We start from the raw sequence: 19,772 nt of genomic DNA, 5'->3' as shown, positions 1-19,772 counted from the left end.
AAATTAGAAATTTTCTTCACATATATCCCTCATATTACTTTAAAATTGGAAGTTCTTCCCAATCACACTAACTAGCTGTTGCTAGAAAAGCTTATGATCTATGCAAATATGTCTTATAGCTACCTTTCTGTTAAATGCTTATAGGGTCAGAACTTTTCAGTTGATTCTTTTATATTTCCTAGGTAGACAACACTATTATCTACAACTAATGATCATTTAGTTCTTGTCTTTCCAACATTTTCATCTCATTTCTTTTTCTTATTTCATTTTCTAGAAAAGTAGTAATAGCAGCTAAAATTCATGTAGCATCAGTCAGGCAATAGTCTCAGTACTTTACATGTGTTGACTTGTTTAACCCTCACAAAGATTCTGGGAGGTAGATAATGCTAGCAGACCATCTTAAGAGTTGAGGAGATAGAGGCATGCCCAAGGTTACACACATGGCTAATAAGTGATAAGGCTAGGATTTTAGAATCTCTAGAAAAAGTCAAATAATAGATCAATACTCATCTTCGTATTGTTCTTAACTTTAATGGGAATTTCACATATCAAGATTATTTTATAGTTTTATTTCTCCTTTAATTCATGGATTGAAGGAAAGAGACTTAATAGTTATTGTAGTAGATTTAATAATACCCAGTAAGTTAACAAGCCTAGGATAAACTTTATCTTACTATAGTGCTGGATTGAATTTGCTACTGTTTTATTTAAGACTGTTTAAAGAATCTTTACAAATGAGATGCTGGTACTTCTCTGTTTTCAAAATCATTTTTGTTGGCCTTGGCACAAGGGAGGGGGAGTGAAGGTGAGCTCAAGGTGTCAGCACCGCAAACCTTCATCCCTACGCACCTGTTATATAAAAGAATAAGGACATTCTTTTACATAATCACAGCACCATTATCACATCTAAGATAACTAATATTAATTTAATAGTATTGTTTAATATGTAGCTCATATTTAAACATCCCCAACTGTAACAAAAATGTCTTTTATAGTTCCTTCTCCCCACACTGACCCAGGACCCAATGAAAGTTTACACATCATCTTCAATTGTAACATCTCTTTTGTGTGTCTTTTTCGTTTGTTTTTTTTGTTGTTGTTGTTGTTGCTGTTGTTGAGATAGAGTCTCGCTCTGTTGCCCTGGGTAGAGTGCAGTGGCATCATGGTAGCTTACTGCAACTTCCAACTCCTGGGCTCAAGTGATCCTCCTGTCTCAGCCTCCTGAGTAGCTGAGACTACAGGTGCGCACCACCATGCCCAGCTAATTTTTCTATTTTTTGTAGAGCCGGGGTCTCTCTCTTTCGCTCAGGCTGGTCTTGAACACCTGACCTCAAGCGATCTTCCCACCTTGGCCTCCCAGAGTGCTAGGAATACAGGCATGAGCCACTGTGCCCAGCCTATCTCTCTGTCTTGTTTTGTTTTTTATGACAGGGACTCGAGTAGTCTAGGCCATCTTATTAGGATATTCCTTACTATGATTGTTTCTTCATGATTGGATTCCAGTTAAGTATGTGGCACCAACACAACATAGGTGAGTTGTGTACTTTTTATAGTATCACGTCATGCGGCCCATGATGTCAGGGTGTCCCATTAGAGAGCTGTTAAATTTGATGACTGGTTAAGATGATCACTGCCAGATCTCTCCATTAAAAAAGTACATCATCCCTTTGCAATACAAACCATCTATGGGACTTAAATCTTAAAAGCCATCAGTGCTAAAAAATAAAAATAAGAAACTGAAGGTACTTTGTCATAATAAAGATGAACCAGATGCATTATATCTTTTTTTTTTTTTGAGACAGAGTCTCACTCTTTTGCCCGGGCTAGCGTGAGTGCCGTGGCATCAGCCTAGCTCACAGCAACCTCAAACTCCTGGGCTCAAGCAATCCTTCTGCCTCAGCCTCCCGAGTAGCTGGGACTACAGGTGCGCACCACCATGCCCAGCTAATTTTTCTATTTTTTGTAGAGCCGGGGTCTCTCTCTTTCGCTCAGGCTGGTCTTGAACACCTGACCTCAAGCGATCTTCCCACCTTGGCCTCCCAGAGTGCTAGGATTACAGGCGTGAGCCACCGTGCCCGGCCCAGAAGCATTATATCTTATTATAAAGAATAGTTAATAAAAAATACTGAGATATATAAATAGAATATTGATAAAATATTTAAGTTATTAAAATACTTCAAAATATTGCAAATATGTATTTGGAACAATAAAAGCATAAAATACTATTTTCTTGAAATGAAATGAAAATCTAACTGATGCTTCATGAAAATGTAAGATAATTCTATTAAATAAATACCAACACCCCCAAACCATAATTTAAAAACTAGCCACAATTTAGAAACAAAAGGGTACAGTCATGCTTGGATTTTACCACCTGCTGATGCTGTCTTAGGAAGTCAAGATGCAGATGAAGGTGCTCAAACTGTTTGGTCTCAAGACCCTTTCACACTCTTAAAATTACTGAAAAAAATTTTAAATTACCCAAAAAACTTTTATTTATATAGATCTTATCTATCAACATTTATCATATTAGAAATTCAAACAAAATATATTTAAATGTACTTAGTTCATTATAAACAACATATTGTTTATGGGAAATAACTATGTTTTCTAAACAAAGAAGTCAGAAGGCTGGTCGTGTTCTACATTTCTGTGATGCTAATATCTGGTTTAATAGAAGACGGCTGGGTCTCCCATCTGTTTCCGCATTAGTCTCTTACGACATGACGTTTTGGCTGAAGTGTGGAAGGAAACCCAGCCTTGCACAGACACACTGTGGGAGAGGGGAGGGCCCTGCAGACTCTCCAGTGTGGTCTTGGAGAAACTCCAGAGTCCCTGACCACCCTGTGAACTGCTGGTGCACCCCACAGGGAAAGAGATTGCTTCTAAGGTTTCTACGAAAAGCTTTTTATTACCCAGAAACATTTCAACGAGGAATAATGAATGACGGTAGATCTGTTACCACACGGTTACTCCATAAAGTAAAAATCTAACCGATGCTTAATTTCTCTGTTTTAACACTGGAAATCTATGGCTAGGTAAGAAACAGGTTATACTGTACTTTTAAGTAAATCATAACAATATTTTAATTTAAAAAATTCTCGTCATATTCCTAGGTCTTTCGATTTTGTGGTTCTGTCTTGTCTCACAGGACACCACATTTTCCCTCTTCTTTCTTTCCCTTTCCCCATCCATTGCCAAAGGGCTGTTCTTCCTCCCTTCGGCCTTTTCCCCCCAGACGGTTGGAAGGCTGTTCCTTTAAGTGGTGCCTATCCTGTTAAATCATCGTGCCCCTTTAAACAAGTCTATCTCTATAAATCTCCCTACATACACACGTTAAGTCTCTATACATCTATAAATGCAGCCGGCTCTCGTACTAGGTACCTGGAAAGGGCATCCGTGCCTTTAAACTCCCTGCCTGCATCTCTTCATGGCACCAGGCCCTTTAAGGAGATGAACTTACTTTGAAATCTCCACTCTGCAGTTTGTAGTCTACTCTGCCCAGTTATCTTTTTTTTCTTTTTTTGAAGTAACTACAGGTCTTGGGTGAAAGTAATCTTTCTGATAACAGCTCAGGCCTCCTCACTAGTATTCTTCCTTTAATATTTTCCCGCTCAGGCTTTGCTTCCCCAGAGCTCCAGGGCACGGTGGGGTGGGCAGCTGTGGGGCGCTGGCTGGTTTCACCCACAGTTATGCTGCAGCCGGGCATTCTGCCTTCAAGTGATATGAAGGACATAGCTCTGAAAGAATTTTTCCTAGATGTGAAGTTATTTAATGTCACATGGGGAGATTGTGGGAAGTTGTTTATTACACAGCCTCCTTGGTCTACAGTTACCCAGAAGTTCTAACACTATAATCTAAACTTTAAATGACAGCTATCACATTTTTAAAAATCTGGTTTTAAAGAGTGGTCTTTTACCTGAATGTTTCTTCTTGGAGCTGTTCCAATTGAGTCTGGAGCTGCAAATGCCTTCTTCCTGCTGGACTGTTAGGATCTTCTATAGAATCAGATTGATTGAGTCTTTCCATCAATATCTGATTCTCTGCCAACAAACTACTTTTCTCCTCCTGCAATGCTGCCACCTATTGAAATACAGGAAGTTTTTCCTCCAGTTACACTGGTATCAGCTCAATCACTTGTGAATTTCCATTATGAATTAAAGCCTATTTTTAAAGAAGTACAATTAATCTCCACTTAAAACATTTATACTATTTTGGAATGTTGCACACACAGAGCAATATGTAAGAGTAAGAATTCATTCTTTATTTCATATTTGAAAAAATACTCCATCAAAGAAGAGATGGCAAATAAGCCCACATAAGGATAATTATCATTAGTTATCAACAAATTGCAAATTAAAACTACAATGTTATACAACTACACTCCCACTGTAATGGATAAAATTAAAAACACTGATCGCACCAAGTGTTGGCAAAGAAACTTCTGATGAGAATATAAAATGTTTCAAACACTTTGGAAAACAGCTTAGCAGTTTCTTAAAAAATTAAACACGTAACTACCACATGATTGATTCACCCATTCTAATTCTAGGTAGAATGCCCTTACTCAAGAGAAATAAAAGGATATGCCCACACGAAGACTTATAAAAGATGTTTATAGCAGCTTTATTTGTAATAGAGAAAAACTGGAAATGACTCAAATGTTTATCAACAAGTAAATGGATAAACTGTAGTATATCCACATAGGTTGAACATCCTAACTCTGAAAATCTGAAATGCTCCAAAATCTGAAACTTTTTGAGCATCCACATGATGCTCAAAGGAAATGCTCACGGGAACATTTCAGATTTTGGAATTTTGGATTGGGGATGCTCAACTGGTAATGCAAATATTACAAAATCTGAAAAAATTCCAAATCTGAAACACTTCTGGTCCCCAGTATTTTGGATATGGTATATACAACCTGTATAAAAGAATATTATTCTGCAATAAAAAAGAATTATTGATACTGATGACATGGATGAATCTCAAAATAATGAAAGAAGCCAGCCCCCCCGCCCCAATTCAATATATATGGCAGAACTCCTTTTTACACACACACAAAAGGGAATATAATTTTAAAAACATAAACATGATTCATTTAAGAAAAAGTCAAACAAGGCAAAGGGGCTTTAATGAGAGTTTTCCCACTCCCTAGACACAGAATGGAACAGCATTTTAACTATTTCTAATTTTACTGCTTTTGGTTGTTGCTTTCTACCTGTAAATAATATGCTATATAACATTATTTCTTGATTTATTAGCCTAGTGACTCTGTGCTCAGATATGCCACATTATGGTAACTTGTTCTGTCACTATTCTCACTTCTTCGCTGGTCACCTCTGTGATTTTAAACAACTGCCTGTTGCTTCATCCTACTCAGCCCCCCTCACACCCTCGCCGCGTGCTCACTACGTGCAAGGGAGGGCTGCCCTTCTCCAGGTGCAAGAGATACACTGACGAACAAAATAGAGAAAGTCCTTCCTTGTATGTTACACATTTGAAACAAATCATAATAGATATATAAATAAAAACAAATCATATGACACAAGAAAGTAAATTAATACATGCAAAAACAAAAATGAAAAGTGCTGTGCAGAGGGTTAAAATAAAAATAACAGGAGAGATCGGATGATTAATTTGGATTGGCCGACCAGGGAAGGCCTTCCTCAAGAGACCTACCTTAGACCCACTTTAGTGCCTGGCACATCTACATGCCCAGTAAGTATTTTATGACAAATAAATCAGGTGACCTTGAGCTGAGGTTGGATGACAACCAGGAGCCAGCCCTGTAATGACTGCTGCCTCACAGAAGTGGTTCCTGACACCCTACTTAGGAAGATGGAAACATTTTGGGCCCTCCCCTCCCTCATAGCTCCCACTCTACTCATGAGCCTCTAGCATCTGTTCCTTTACTTTTACAATAATGTTTCTCTATAGGACAATTCTAAATGTTGACATTAAAGATCACATCATTACGACTGAGTCACTACCATCTTCTGCACTGCAAAAGGTGCTGCAGGGGTACCCCTTCTCTTCTTCGCAACACTATCATCCAGTTGGCAATCTGTCCACACCAGGGACTGGCAAACCCTTCTGGCGTAAAGGACCATATAGTAAACATTTTGGGCTTTCAGAGGTCTCTGGGGCAAGTACTCTGCTGTGTCACTGTCATGTGAAAGTATGTGAAAGCAGCCACAGACAATGCGTAAATGAATTGGCGTGACTGTGCTACAATAAAAGTTTATAAAAACAGATGGCAAGCTGTGTAGTTTGCCAATCCCAGTGTGCAACTTTAATTTTATATTATCAAAGATAATATTTATACCCCACTTGTAAAAATAATAAATTTTTACTTATTAATATAATTCAGCATTTGTGTATAGTTTAATTCTAAATTTGAAAAGCAATTAACAGCACTTACATTATGACTATGTAAATATTATTTCCTATATAACCCAACAAATATGCCAGGATTACACTTTCTTCTAAACACAACCAATGCAATGACCAACTCCTATGCCTTTCAAAGTAAAATGCTTCTTCCAGTATAAAGTATTATGAACTCTATGTACGCATGACCAGCTTTAACAGATATCCGAACGTCACCAATTATGTCTCATGTGTACCTCAATCTGCTGTCCCGCTTCAGTTGAAGTAAACTCCAGACAAATAGTCTAATTTTTGTCTTTTTATTTGTAAGGGATTTTCTTGACTTTAATTATTCTATTGAATTTTTTCATTTTGATAGTTCTATTTTTTTTTAGAGAATCTTGCCACGTCACGCAGGCTGGAGTACAGTGGCTATTCACAGGTGTGATCACGGTTTGCTGCAGCCTGGAACTCCTGGCCTCAAGCAATCCTTCCACTTCGGCCTCCCAAGTTGCTGGGACTACAGGCACAAGCTACCATGTCCGGCTTGACAATTCTATTTTTAATTTACTTGTTTCTTGATCTCTCATTTTTCCTTTGTAAGACAGCATCTTGTCCTTATATATGTAATATCTTGATTGAGGGTTTTAAATAGATTGAAAAGAAAAACCTCTCCTACTCCTTAAAATTTCTCTGCTTCCTTGAGGGCTAGTGTTCTGTTCATAGCGATCCTTTTCTCTTTTGTAATGCAGATTTTCCTTATATTCAAGAACTAGTCAATAGCACAGGTAACTTAGAAGCTCTAAATTCACCGGCTGCACTTTAGGGCTTATCCACAAGAAGCTGGTTTTTGTCTAAATTAGGGAACCCAGAAGGCCAAAATGAAAAGGACCTTACGCTGCAATACTAACACTCTGACCTCTCTATACTTCTGTTTGCTTTAGAAAAGAGTCCTCTGATTTGGAACCTGGCTGATAGGTCAGTCTATACGTAGTGGTCGACACAGCTGACAGGCCGCCTGTTCCACACAGTCACGGCCTCACCTCAGCTTGCCAGCACGCCTGCGGTCCCCCTGGGGCTCCGCTGCAGTGGCCCTGCCACCTTGTGGGTGTTCGTGGCCACTGCATTCTTGCTCCTTTCAGCCATTCAGCACGTTTCTATCTGCCTGTCGGCTTTCCGTGGTTGGTGAAGACTGGTGTGGGCTGGAGCTGGTCAGAACCTGGAGTATCGTGAGCTGGCTGTTAGGCATCAGTGACTCAAAATCAGCCATTGTGCTAGTATTAACACTATGGAAACTGGCAAGCACTAAAAATTAGGGCTTTTTATTTATGTTATTAATTATGAAATGTCTGATTTCCTTGAGTACTGAGTTTGACAGTTGATATCTCTGACATTTAACTTTGACACTTCTTGTTTTATGTTTATTGTGAAGGTACCTCCTCAGTCTTTCAAACGAACATGTTGGCTTGTGATTATCTTTCACGTTTTTTTAGTGCAATTTTTGTGAAACCATGGATAAGTCAAAATTTTATGTTATTTTGGAATATGAATTCCATCACGGAACCAATGCAGCACAGACAGCTCGAAATATCAATGAAGTGTTTGGGAAGGATGTGGCTAATGAACACAGTACGTTGATGGTTTGAGAAGTTCTGTTCTGGTGATTTTAATCTTGAAAATGAGCCATGTGGGCGACCTGAGACCAAGGTGGATAATGATGAGCTGAAACCTGTGGTGGAAGCAAATCCATGTCAGCCTACGTGTGAATTAGCAGCAAGGTTTGACGTTACGAGTCCAACAATATTGTACAATTTGAAACAAATCAGCAAGGCAAAGAAGTTGGATAGATGGGTTCTGCATGAATTAAACGAGCATCAGAAGAGAAATCATCTCGAAGCTTGCCTTTCTTTGCTGTCACAACAAAAAGGCGAACCATTTCTACACCATATTGTTACGTGTGATGAACAATGGATTCTTGCTGACAATCGTAAGCATTTGACACAATGGTTGGATAAAGATGAAGTGCCAAAACACAGTCCAAAACCAAATATTCATCAAAAAAAGCTAATGGTGTCTGTCTGGTGGTCCAGTGCTGGTGTTATCTATTATAGCTTCATGAAACCTGGTCAGTCAATTACAGCAGATGTCTATTGCAACCAACTGAATGAAATGATGAGGATGCTTGTGATTAAGCAGCTAAGATTGGTCAATAGAGACAGGCCAGTCCCCTTGCAAGACAATGCTTGACCACATGTCACACAAACAACGCTGCTCAAACTACAGAAGTTGGACTTGGACACTCTCTGTCACCCGCTGTATTCACCAGACCTTGCACCAACTGACTACCCCTTCTTCCAGGCTTTGGACCACTTCTTACAAGGAAAAATATTCCATTCTCAACAACTGTGGAAAACACCTTTCGCAATTTCATTGCCTCTCTCTCTCTAGGCTTCTTCGCTGCTGGCATAAATAAGCTATGGTTAAGATGGCAAAACTGTGTCAAAAGTTTAGGTGCATACTTTGATTAATTATACCGCTTCCTCTTTGAGATTTAATAAACTACACTTTTGATTTGAAATCGAATATTTCATATTTATTGATCTAATAAAATCTCCCTTACCCCTCCTGAGAGACAGTTTACTGACACACCAAAAGACTCCTGTGTGCTATCCTCCTGTGTCTTCTTTTCCTGTGAGTTTATACCATTTCAATTCATTTATTATAAATGTAATGGGGTTGCAGGAAGAAAAGAAAGGACATTAACATCTTTGCTCAGTCACCTATCTTTAACCAGAAACCTGTTTTCCTTTTTACTTTTTTTCTTTTGAGTTGCATTATAGTCAAGCTGTACTGCATGGCAGTACATAGCACGTTTGGTGGTATTTACAGTGGTACATTTCAAATAGGAGGTACAAAGGGAAAACCTCTTACCTGCATATCCAATTCATGGCATCTTTGAGCAATTTCCTCCTTTGCTGACAAAGCTTCATTTAGTTCCTCTGTAGTTTTCTTCAACTGATTAGAAACAAAGAGATACGATAAACATTTCAATGCAAAGTGGTGATAATTAATAGTTACATATGTACAACACAGAGTTAAAACATTTCCCCTCTTTCTTTCTTAGGGGTGGAAAGAATGTGAAGGAGGAAATCAAGACCCCTTCTGTAAGAGTTATTATGAAAGAAGGCACTTCTGACTTTGAATTAATTTCTTTTAACCCTAAGTCTTATCTTTTCTGTCCTTTGAATTTGGCTCATTCCCCAGATCAAGTTTCTTATCTATCTTCTTCAAACTGGACTACTTGGTTCTTGGTAATGTTGATTCTTTAGTCACTGAGAAATTTTACCATAGTAAAATATGTATGTGCTAGAGGAACAGGGAAATAACATAGCTAGGGCATTTCAACTCCAGTTTTTTAGTCATATTAAACAAACCTTTATGCTAATTTGTATAGCACCATTTTATAATATGTTTCTTCTATCTATCTATCTGTCTGCATATGTATTTATTTAGAGATAGGGTCTTGCTCTGTCACCCAGTGATCACAGCTCACTGTAACCTCGACCTACTGGGCTCAAGTGATCCTCCTGCATCCCTCGTAGCTGGGACTACAGGCCTGTGCCACCGTGCCTGGCTAATTTTATTTTTTGTAGAGATGGGGTCTCGCTATATTGCCCAGGTTGGTCTCAAACTCTTGGCTGCAAGTGATCCTTCTACCTCGACTTTCCAAAGTGCTGGGATTACAAGTAAGAACCACCATGCCCAGCCCTGTATAGCACCATTTTAAAAGAAAATATTTTTATTATTCTGATTCTCAACGTAAATCAAACATTCCCAAGCTGGATACCATTATTATATAAACTCTAAGTTGTCGAAGTATGAAATAAATTTTGATTAAAATAAAATTTTGTTGTCTCTTCATTTCATGTGACCAAACCTCTGTGTAGCATAGATACAAAAAAAAAATACATTCAAGGTAACAACTTTAAAACCAAACACTACAAAGTAGGAGAAAGACAAATTACAGTTTGGGTTAAAATTATAGGATATCCAAAGATTTTCCTGCAAAACATTTTGAAACCATGGGGAAGAAACAAGAGAAGATAAAGAATACGAATATTTCTGTTTATGCTTTGAAAGAAATGTCTCAGACAGCTGGAACATAGAAACAGACAGCATAACTAACGGTATTTTATTAAGAAGCAATATATAAAAGTACAGAATAACTTTTCCATTAAAATCATAAAAATACATTGCAGGATTCCTATGAAAATATATTATTTCCCTTATTTAATTGTTTACTGAAAGATTATTCACTACACTACTTCACGTCGTTTTCCAGGAATACATTTATTGCGTTATATGTAGCATACAGATTTCACTAATGGAAAAAGAAAAAGTCATGACTAGGCTGGGCATGTTGGCTCCCGCCTGTTAATCTCAGCACTTTGGAAGGCCGAGGCGGGAGGATTGCTTGAGGCCAGGAGTTTGAGACTAGCCCGGGCAACACAGTGAGACCCTGTCTCTATCAATCAATCAATCAAATTAGCTGGGCATGGGGCACACGCCTGTAGTCCCAGCTTCTTGGGAGGCTGAGGCAGGAGGATTCCTTGAGCACAGGAGTTCAAGATTACAGTGAGCTATGATTGTGCCATTATACTCCAGCCTGGGTGACAGAGTGAGACACTGTCTCTAAGAAAATAAAATATCATGACCAGACACAAGGAATTACAGTAAGTCAAAGAAATTGATCTATCTTAAATTTAATTACAAATGGATTTAGCTACAAATTATAAACTTAATATAAATGCATAACACCCATTAGTAAAATAACTTAAGTTCTTAAATTTTAGATAAAATATAAAGAATTATACCAATGTATTCCACAAGCAATTTCAACTGAAATATTCTTCTAATATCTCAAGTTTATCCTTGTCAATCTTTGCATGAATAAAAACAATGCAAAATCATATACCTGGCGATCAAGGTCAACATAGGCATCATTTCCAGCAGAAACGGGAGACTCTTTACTCATTAGCTGAAATTAAGATTTAAATCATCATAACTAGGAGGCAAAAAAGACATTCTACATAATATACAACACAATGAACACCCAGCCACTATAGAAACATAAAAATGAAAATGAGAACACAAATGTAAAAGGAACATTTACCTATAAAGCCCTTGAGTTCAGAACTTTTTTTTTTTCACTCCAGGATAAAGCCTTCATTTAAAGTTGGAGTCTAAAACCTTGCATGTTCTCACTCATATGTGGAGCTGAGTATGAAAAACAATTGATTTCACGGAGACAGAGAGTAGAATGATGGTTACCAGAGGCTAGGAAGGGTAGCGGGGATGGGGACAAAGTGGGGACGGTCAACGGGTGCAAAATTGCAGTTAGACAGCCAGACGGAATGGACACTACTTGACAGCACCACAAAGTGGCTGTAATCAACAATCAGTTAGGGTGGACTTTAAAATGCCTGGAAGAGTGCAATTGGAATGTTCCAGCAAAAGCAATGATAAATGCCTGAGGTGGTGGCTAGCCCATTACACTGATCTGGGTAACTCAGATTGTATGCCTGCATCAAAACCTCACACGTACCCTGTAACTATTATGCACCCAGAATAATTAAAAATAAAAAATTTAAAAATAAAATTAGAGGTCTGAATTCTGGTGCTCACTTTCACTGTAAGCCCAGTCACAAGGATCAAGTATTCCTTATTCTTATCATTAAGACAGCTATTAAGTTAAAAATCTGACTAAACATTTAAAAACAGTGACTTTTCAGTAAAAATAGCAACACCAAGCACCTATTTATTTCTAAAGAACAAATGTGGACAACTTCAATACTAGCCAAATTAACCAGCTGATGCTGAATGATCACTCATGCACCCCCACCCCCGTCCCAGCCTCTCTCTCTCATATCCCAAAGAGAGACCTCAAGGGCAGGGAAGGGGTGGGGGAAGAAGGGACAGAATTCTGATTATAACAACTGTCTGGGGCAGGCGCAAATGGCCCCACCTTCTACCATCTCTTTCTTATGCTCTGTCTGAAGGACAGAAGGGAGAGGGACCTTCAGAAACGTGGAGACGCACTGTCGGGAGCTCCTGTGATTTCAGCCTTCGCCCTCTCCGGAGAACTGCAGCGCTTAGCTGCGCCTTCTCCTCTGGACCGGGGCTCTCAAAGGGAGGCCCCCAGAGCAACAGCATCAGCACCGCCTGGGAACTTGTCAGAAATGCACATTTTTGGGCCCCATCCCAGGTTTACTGAGTCAAAACTCTGGGGTTAGGGACCAGCAACATGTCTAATAAGCCCTCCAGGTGATCTGATGATGCACTCCAAAATCTGGGAACCACAGCTCTGTATTAATGTAATGAGAAGAGTTTAAGGTCCCTGAGCACAATTAGGGGGAAAAAAATCCCAGGAAAAGTAAGAAATATTATCTTAAATTTTTATGCTTTTGAGAATATTCATAAAAATATTTTAAAAACATCTTTCTTCCAATTGAAAAAAAATAATACCCATTGTAGAGAGAAAAAAAGTCAGAAAAAAAATAAAGAAAAAATTATTCTAAGATGTGGTATATGTATACCATGAAGTACTACTCAGCCATAAAAAGGCTGAATGTTGCCTTTTGCAACAATTTGGATGGAACTGGAGACCATTATCCTAAGTGAAGTATCCCAAGAATGGAAAAACAAACACCACATGTACTCACTATTAAACTGGAACTAACCGACGAGCACACATGTGCACAGAGGAATGTAAATCTTAGTGGAAGTCAAGCAGTGGGGAGAGGGGAGAAAGAGAGGGGCAAAAAACCTACCTAAGGGGTACAATCAACATTATTTGGGTGATGGGCACACCTATATCTGTGACTCAAGCATTACAAAAGTGATCCATGTAACCAAAAACATTTGTACCCCCTTAATACTTTGAAATAAAAATATATGTAATTCTGAACTATTGAAGAATTTGCTATCTGTGGCAACCATGGGTCTAGCAGGATTCACATAAGGACAAATCAGTAGATAAATGCACTGCATTGTGATAATAAGGGTCATGACAGAATATTCGGATAGAAAGCATCTAACTTAGAGGCAGGTGGATGAAGGGAGCGGAAATATTTTTGTCCAGTCTTTTCCCCTTTCGTATTGTTGCACTGCAGGTTTAGTCCTTATCATAACACAGCGGCAGCTCTCAGTAAAGGTCTAGAGAGCCCACTCTCAGCACAGCCTTGTCTCGCTCAGTGATGTCTCCTGATCCGTTTCGCAACGTCAGGAGGCTCCCAGGCCCTTCCCTCCGTGCGCCTGGTCAGTCTCAGCCATTGCTCTCAAACTCGCAGTCTTCCTCACGTTGCTTAGACTCTGCACTGAACACTGTTGCATTTGCCCGTCTAAAGTTTACTCTTCTTTCTTCTGCTAATGTCATTGCCTTATTCTGGGGGAATCTCCCCCCTCTACTTTAGAGTCCATGTTTCTTCATTTGTTTAATCAATTACCTTCTCTATTTAACCTAGATTCCATGTCCTATTACTTTGATGAATTTTGTCAATATTCTCAACTTCTTACCTAATTCCTTCTGACTGGCAATCCAAGATCAATTCAATTAAAGATCAATTCAACTAGCTATCTCTGGTGGCCACACACCCTGACTGCTAAGCACAGTCATCCCTTGGCATATGTGGGGGATCAGTTCCAGGACCCCATGTATACCAAAACCTGTGCACACTCAAGTCCTATGGAATCTTCCTATTATGAAAAGTCAGCTCTGTGTATATGTGGGTTTTGCTTCTCTTAAATACTGTATTTTCCATGAGCACTTGGTTAAAAAGAATCTGTGTATGGGTGGATCTATGTACTTCAAACCCCTGTTGTGCAAGGGTCAACTGCACTGAGAGTAAAAGAAAAAAAAATTAAAAACCACAAAACTGGTGTCACTATTAATAAACAGTTTCCAGTCTCAACTGGGCCTTCAAAGCTGCTCTGAGTGTACATGCATTTTTGAATAATCTGTAACAAAATAAAGAGACTGCTGGTTATATTGTTATTGTACATACATTGTATATCTTGTTCTGTTCACTTGACATTTTGAAGCATAGCTGTACTTTTTCTCGTTAGAGATTAGAGATTATTTCAAACCTTTCCTACCTCTCAAACCTCACCAACCCCTCCACACTCTTCATCAGAAAATCTTGCCTCCAGACAAGAAATCCCCCAGTTTCCGATACCCTATTTATAAAATTAGCAGCAGACATGCCTACCCCTTCCTTCTTCATTCCTGTTATGATACAAGCCTCTGCCTCTCACCCAAGGCTGACCCCTCCACTCATGCCCTCAACTTGGTCTCTTCCAGCTTCTCAGAGACCCTGCTCCATTTATCATCATATATTTCAACCTCCTTATTTTGGCTGCTTGCTATTAGCATTTATCTTTTTAAAAAAAATTTCATCTTTCCTGATTAATTTCAGTTATTAGCATTTAAAGAGTAAAAGACTACCATTTACTTGAACAGACATTTCTCCAAAGCAGACATTATAGAAATGGCCAATTAAGCACGTGAAAAGATACTCCACATCATTAGTCATTAGGGAAATACAAATCAAAGCCACAATAAGACATACCCACTAGGATGGCTATTATCAAAAAGATGGACGATAAGGTAGGTTGGCGAGGATGTGGAGAAATGAGAACCCTTGTGCATTGCTGGTGGGAATGTAAAATGATGCGGTTTGGCCATTCCTCAAAAAGTTAAACACAGAATTACCATATGACCCAGCAATTCCATTTCTGGGTATATATCCAAAAGATCTGAAAACAAATATTCAAAAACACTTGTACACTCGTATTCACAGCAGCATTACTCACAACAGCCAACAGGTAGAAATGACTCAAATGTCCATCAACTGATGAATGGATAAACAAAACACGGCATAATGCAATGGAATATTATTCACCCATAAAAAACAAAGTATTCATACATGCTACAACAAACCTTGAAAGCATTATGCTGACTGAAAGAAACCAAACACAAGAAGGCCACATATTGTATGATTCCATGTACATAAAATATCCAGAACAGGCACATCCACAGAGACAGAAGGCAGACTGCGGGTTGCCGGGGCAGGGAAGAAGTGTGAGTGACTGCTTGGTGGGCACAGGGTTTCCTCTGGGTGATGAAAAGGTCTGAACTACACAGTGATGTCCGCATACACGGTGAATGTGTTCAGTGTCACTAATGTTAAATTTTATGATATGTGTTTTTACCACAATTAAATCACTGTCAGTAGTACCTGAATAAAGGCATAAATAGAATAAGCCTTGAGGGAAAAAAGACTATTATTTTACAAAAGTCCTTCTTTAATTTCATAAATCTCTCTAGCAGTCCTCTTGCCTCCCTCCAGTGTGACCAGTTGCCACCACTGGTCTCGTGTCTGTCCCCTTCTCTCCGTCCTGTCTGCTGTAAGCTAGTCCAGGCTCCGTGTCTTCACTCGGTGATTCTCAAGGGCTCTTAACTGGTCTCCCTTTTGTCAGCCTTGTTTCCCTTCGGTCCGTTCCTCCCACTGCACCAGTGTTCTCAAATGCAGACCGCAAATGGATTTTCTCCTCAGAATCTATCCACAACTGTAACTCTTAGCAAAACTGCACGATGTCCTAACAATCTAGTGTCTCTTGCTTCACCTCTGAGCACTGTCCGCCTCACACCGGCTGCTGCAGGCGCTCTTCTTTCGGGCTGCACGGGTCCTGCTCTCTTCCCTCCGGGACTCGATGGTGACATTTGTGCCCCCACCTCACTGTACCCTTCAGTTCTCACTCTCATGCCCTCTTATCTAATGCCCCGAAACTGGGCTGGAGACTCCTTCCAAGCGCTCCTATGTTTGTCCCCACCATGGCACTCTTCATGCTGTCTTTGCATTGCTGGTTTAACCGTTTCCCTGCAGGACGCACACTCATGGCAAGAGGCCGTGCCTGTCTTTCTCACGGGCGCATGCCCAGCGCCTACTGCAGCGGCTGATGCACGCTGGCACTAAGTATTAGCTGAGTGAATACGCACATGATAGACACAGAAGCCATTTAAAATACCTAATTGGGATTCTGCTGTACATACAATTGTATATCTTGTTCTGTTCACCTGACATTTTGAATTTTTTCCTCCTGTCATAAGATACCCTTTTTACACATTTTTATCAGTTATATAATATTTCATTGGATGGAGCTACCATAATTTAAACACTAGCTTACCAATGCATATACACTGTTTTCTCATTTCTGTTTATATAAAATTGACAAACACTATTGTACCCAATATTGGTCTGAATTTTTAAATAATTCCTTGGGATAGATTTACAGAATAAAAATCACTTGGTCACAGATTTTCATTTAAAAAACATTCCTGGTTATAGATGAAACATCTGTTATTATAGAAAAATTGGAAAATACAGAACAGTAAAGAACATTCAACTTTTTGGACAGAGTTAACATTTTAACGAGTTTCTTTATTTGTTTTCATTCATCTTAATTTCAATTTTTATCTTTAACAGAAATGAGATCATATTGCTGACATGCTTTGCATCCCACCTTTTTCAAACCTAAGACAAGCTCTCCCCTGTGTCATCACACTGCTTCCAAAAACATGCTTTAATGCCTGTGCAGTATGCTAATACATGTTATACCACAGTTTATTTTATCCATCCCACTGCTCTGTGGCTGGGTCTCTCTAACGTTTCAGTACTGGGAAACACTGAAACCAACTACCTTACGGAGACGCAGCACAATGGCCATAGGTTGGGCCCTGGATTCCGACTGTTTAGATCCAAGTTCTAAGTCAGCCACTCCTTCCTGTGTGAACTTGAGCAAGTGACTCAAACTCTCTATGCCTCAGTTTCCTTTTATAAAATGGGAACGATAATGATACATACCTCATACCTGTGGACCCCAACCCCCGGGCCACAGACTGGGCGACAGAGCTCCACCACGTCCCCCTTCCACGGAAAAATTATCTTCCATGAAACTTAGGAACTGGGGGGCCCCGCACAGCGGGAGGGGAGCGAGGGAAGCTTCCTCTGTATTCACTGCCGCTCCCCATCGCTCGCGTCACCACCTGAGCTCTGCCTACCCGCACCCCTGCCCCATCTGTGGGAAAACTAACTTCTGTGAACCTGAACAGGTTGGGGACTGCTGCCTCATAGGACTGCGTGAACTGTTTTCATTATTTTTTTCACTGTGCTAAAATATACATAAAACTTGCCATTTTAACCATTTTAAGTGTAAATTCAGTGGCATTAATTACAACTGTAGTAAATTTTAAATGAGTTAATGTGTAAATTGCTTAGTAATAGCCCGATCTGGCACATAGTAGGTGATAAACACTTGATATTATTACTATTATTATGAATCTTTGTATTTCACACTTCCTGAGGATAAGTTTTCAAAAGTGGATTCACAGGACCAACTACAGCGAGGCAGGACTGTTGCGGTCCTCTCACTTTCCCCCTGCTCTTGCTTAGTAACAGAATCCTCAGATTTTGGCAGAGTCCCCAAATACCTGGAATAAGGACTTCATTTCCCAGGCCCGCCGTGTAACTATGTGAGGAAGATATGGCTAATGGGAGTGAGAATTACTGCAAGTCGACTTGTGAGAAGAAGACAACCTTCCTTCAGTCCTTCCTGCCGGCTGCAAGTGCGAACGTGACAGCTGAGCATGAGAAGCACAGCTGGACACCAGTGGACACCGCGTACTGAGAACAGCGCAGTGACACGACAGGAGAAAGGGGGTTCCTGATGGCTCCGGAGCCTCCACACCAACCCGAGACCACTAAAGAGCAAATTAAACTTACGTCTTGCTTGGGTAACTGTAATTTTGGTATTTCAACACTTATGACCAAACCTAATTTTACATGATATAAAAGGGCATAACATTTTTAAAAGCTACGCCAGTTTACATTCCTACCATCAGTGCTGACTGCTAACTGATCAACTTTTGAAAAGCTTTGCTTTTTGAAAGGTCCTGTGTAATAAAGAATGTGGCTGGCCTTTGTCTCCAGTTTCTAAGAGGTGGCCTCTAAATCTTTGGAATTTCCCTAGTAACGGGTATCTCTGCGATTCACGGTGGAGATGACTCCAGATGGGGGCTTGCCATGTGATTAGAAGGTTGAGGCTTTGAGTCACAGGCTATCAGCCAGAACTCCAGGGAGCAAAGGGGGGCTGGAATTGATTTCAACATCATGGCCAATCATATATACACCATCAATCATACTTCAGTAATGGAACCCCAATAAAGACTCTGAACACAAATGCTCAGGTGAGCGTCCCTGGTTGGCAATACTCTGTGTATTGTCACAAGAGGATGTGCCTGGAGGGTGACTCATCCTGATTCCGTGACATAAGGACAACAGAAACTTTGCATTTGGGACCCTCCCAGACCTCACTCTATATATTTTTTGGGTTAACAAAAACTTAATTCAGAAACCCATTTAATTTGATTTGTATCCATTTGTTATAATAAAAGTGTTATCATTCCTGAGTTCTGTGAGACATTTTAGCCAATGGTAGAACCTGAGAGGGTAATGGGAACCCCTGAATTTGTAGGCGGTTGGTCAGATGTATATGAGGGTGGCCTGGGGATCCCTGAACTTGGGACTGGTCTCTGAAGTGAGGGCAGTCTTGTGGAGGACAATGTCCTTAACCTGTGAAGTTTGCCCAATTTGGGTAGTTGGTGTCAGAAGTCATTGTCAAAAGATTTTTTAAAAACACAACTTTATCTTAATTTGCATTTAGCATTTTTCATGTTTGTCTTTTGGATTTTTTCTACGTTACTTGCATATTCATGTGCTGTATAGTTTTCTACTTCCATTAAGACTTTTTTCCATTGCTCTTATGATTAAAAACATACTCACATTCTGAAATTGACAAGCTATTAGTTTCTATTTTATTTTTACTTCTACAGTTTTATGTTTTCAATTTAAAATAAAGATTCACCCAGAAATTACACTGGGTGTGGCTGTAGGTGAAGACCCATTTTCTGCCTAACAGGAAACCAAGATTTAAGTGTGAGGAAGACTGCTGGTTTAAGATAGATATTATTTATTATTAGTTTTAGGAATTAGTCTACTATTCCTACTTCACTAAGGCAACTCACATTCTGAAATTGACAAGCTATTAGTTTCTATTTTATTTTTACTTCTACAGTTTTATGTTTTCAATTTAAAATAAAGATTCACCTAGAAATTACACTGGGTGTGGCTGTAGGTGAAGACCCATTTTCTGCCTAACAGGAAACCAATAGTTAAGTGTGAGGAAGACTGCTGGTTTAAGATAGATATTATTTATTATTAGTTTTAGGAATTAGTCTACTATTCCTACTTCACTAAGGCAACTTTTAAAAATTAGAAACAATT

At 39.4% G+C, this 19,772-nt stretch overlaps 1 protein-coding gene across 3 annotated transcripts in view; it reads right to left on the bottom strand.

Annotated features, from left to right (window-relative positions):
• Positions 1-19,772, bottom strand: part of HOOK3 (hook microtubule-tethering protein 3) — a 99,811-nt gene that overhangs the window by 41,379 nt on the left and 38,660 nt on the right. For all 3 annotated transcript variants that reach the window (XM_012656000.1, XM_012656001.1, XM_012656002.1), the window contains exons 7-9: positions 11,348-11,410; positions 9,304-9,387; positions 3,920-4,083 (exon numbers count right to left, since the gene is read on the bottom strand). In XM_012656000.1, the coding sequence (XP_012511454.1) occupies positions 3,920-4,083; positions 9,304-9,387; positions 11,348-11,410 (311 nt within the window). The remainder of the gene's footprint in view (positions 1-3,919; positions 4,084-9,303; positions 9,388-11,347; positions 11,411-19,772) is intronic.

This window comes from Propithecus coquereli, unplaced genomic scaffold (genome assembly GCF_000956105.1).
Source record: "Propithecus coquereli isolate 6110/MARCELLA unplaced genomic scaffold, Pcoq_1.0 Scaffold496, whole genome shotgun sequence".
Taxonomy (NCBI): domain Eukaryota; kingdom Metazoa; phylum Chordata; class Mammalia; order Primates; family Indriidae; genus Propithecus; species Propithecus coquereli.
Note: the sequence above shows the minus strand (reverse complement) of the source record. Positions and strands in the feature narration are given on the sequence as shown.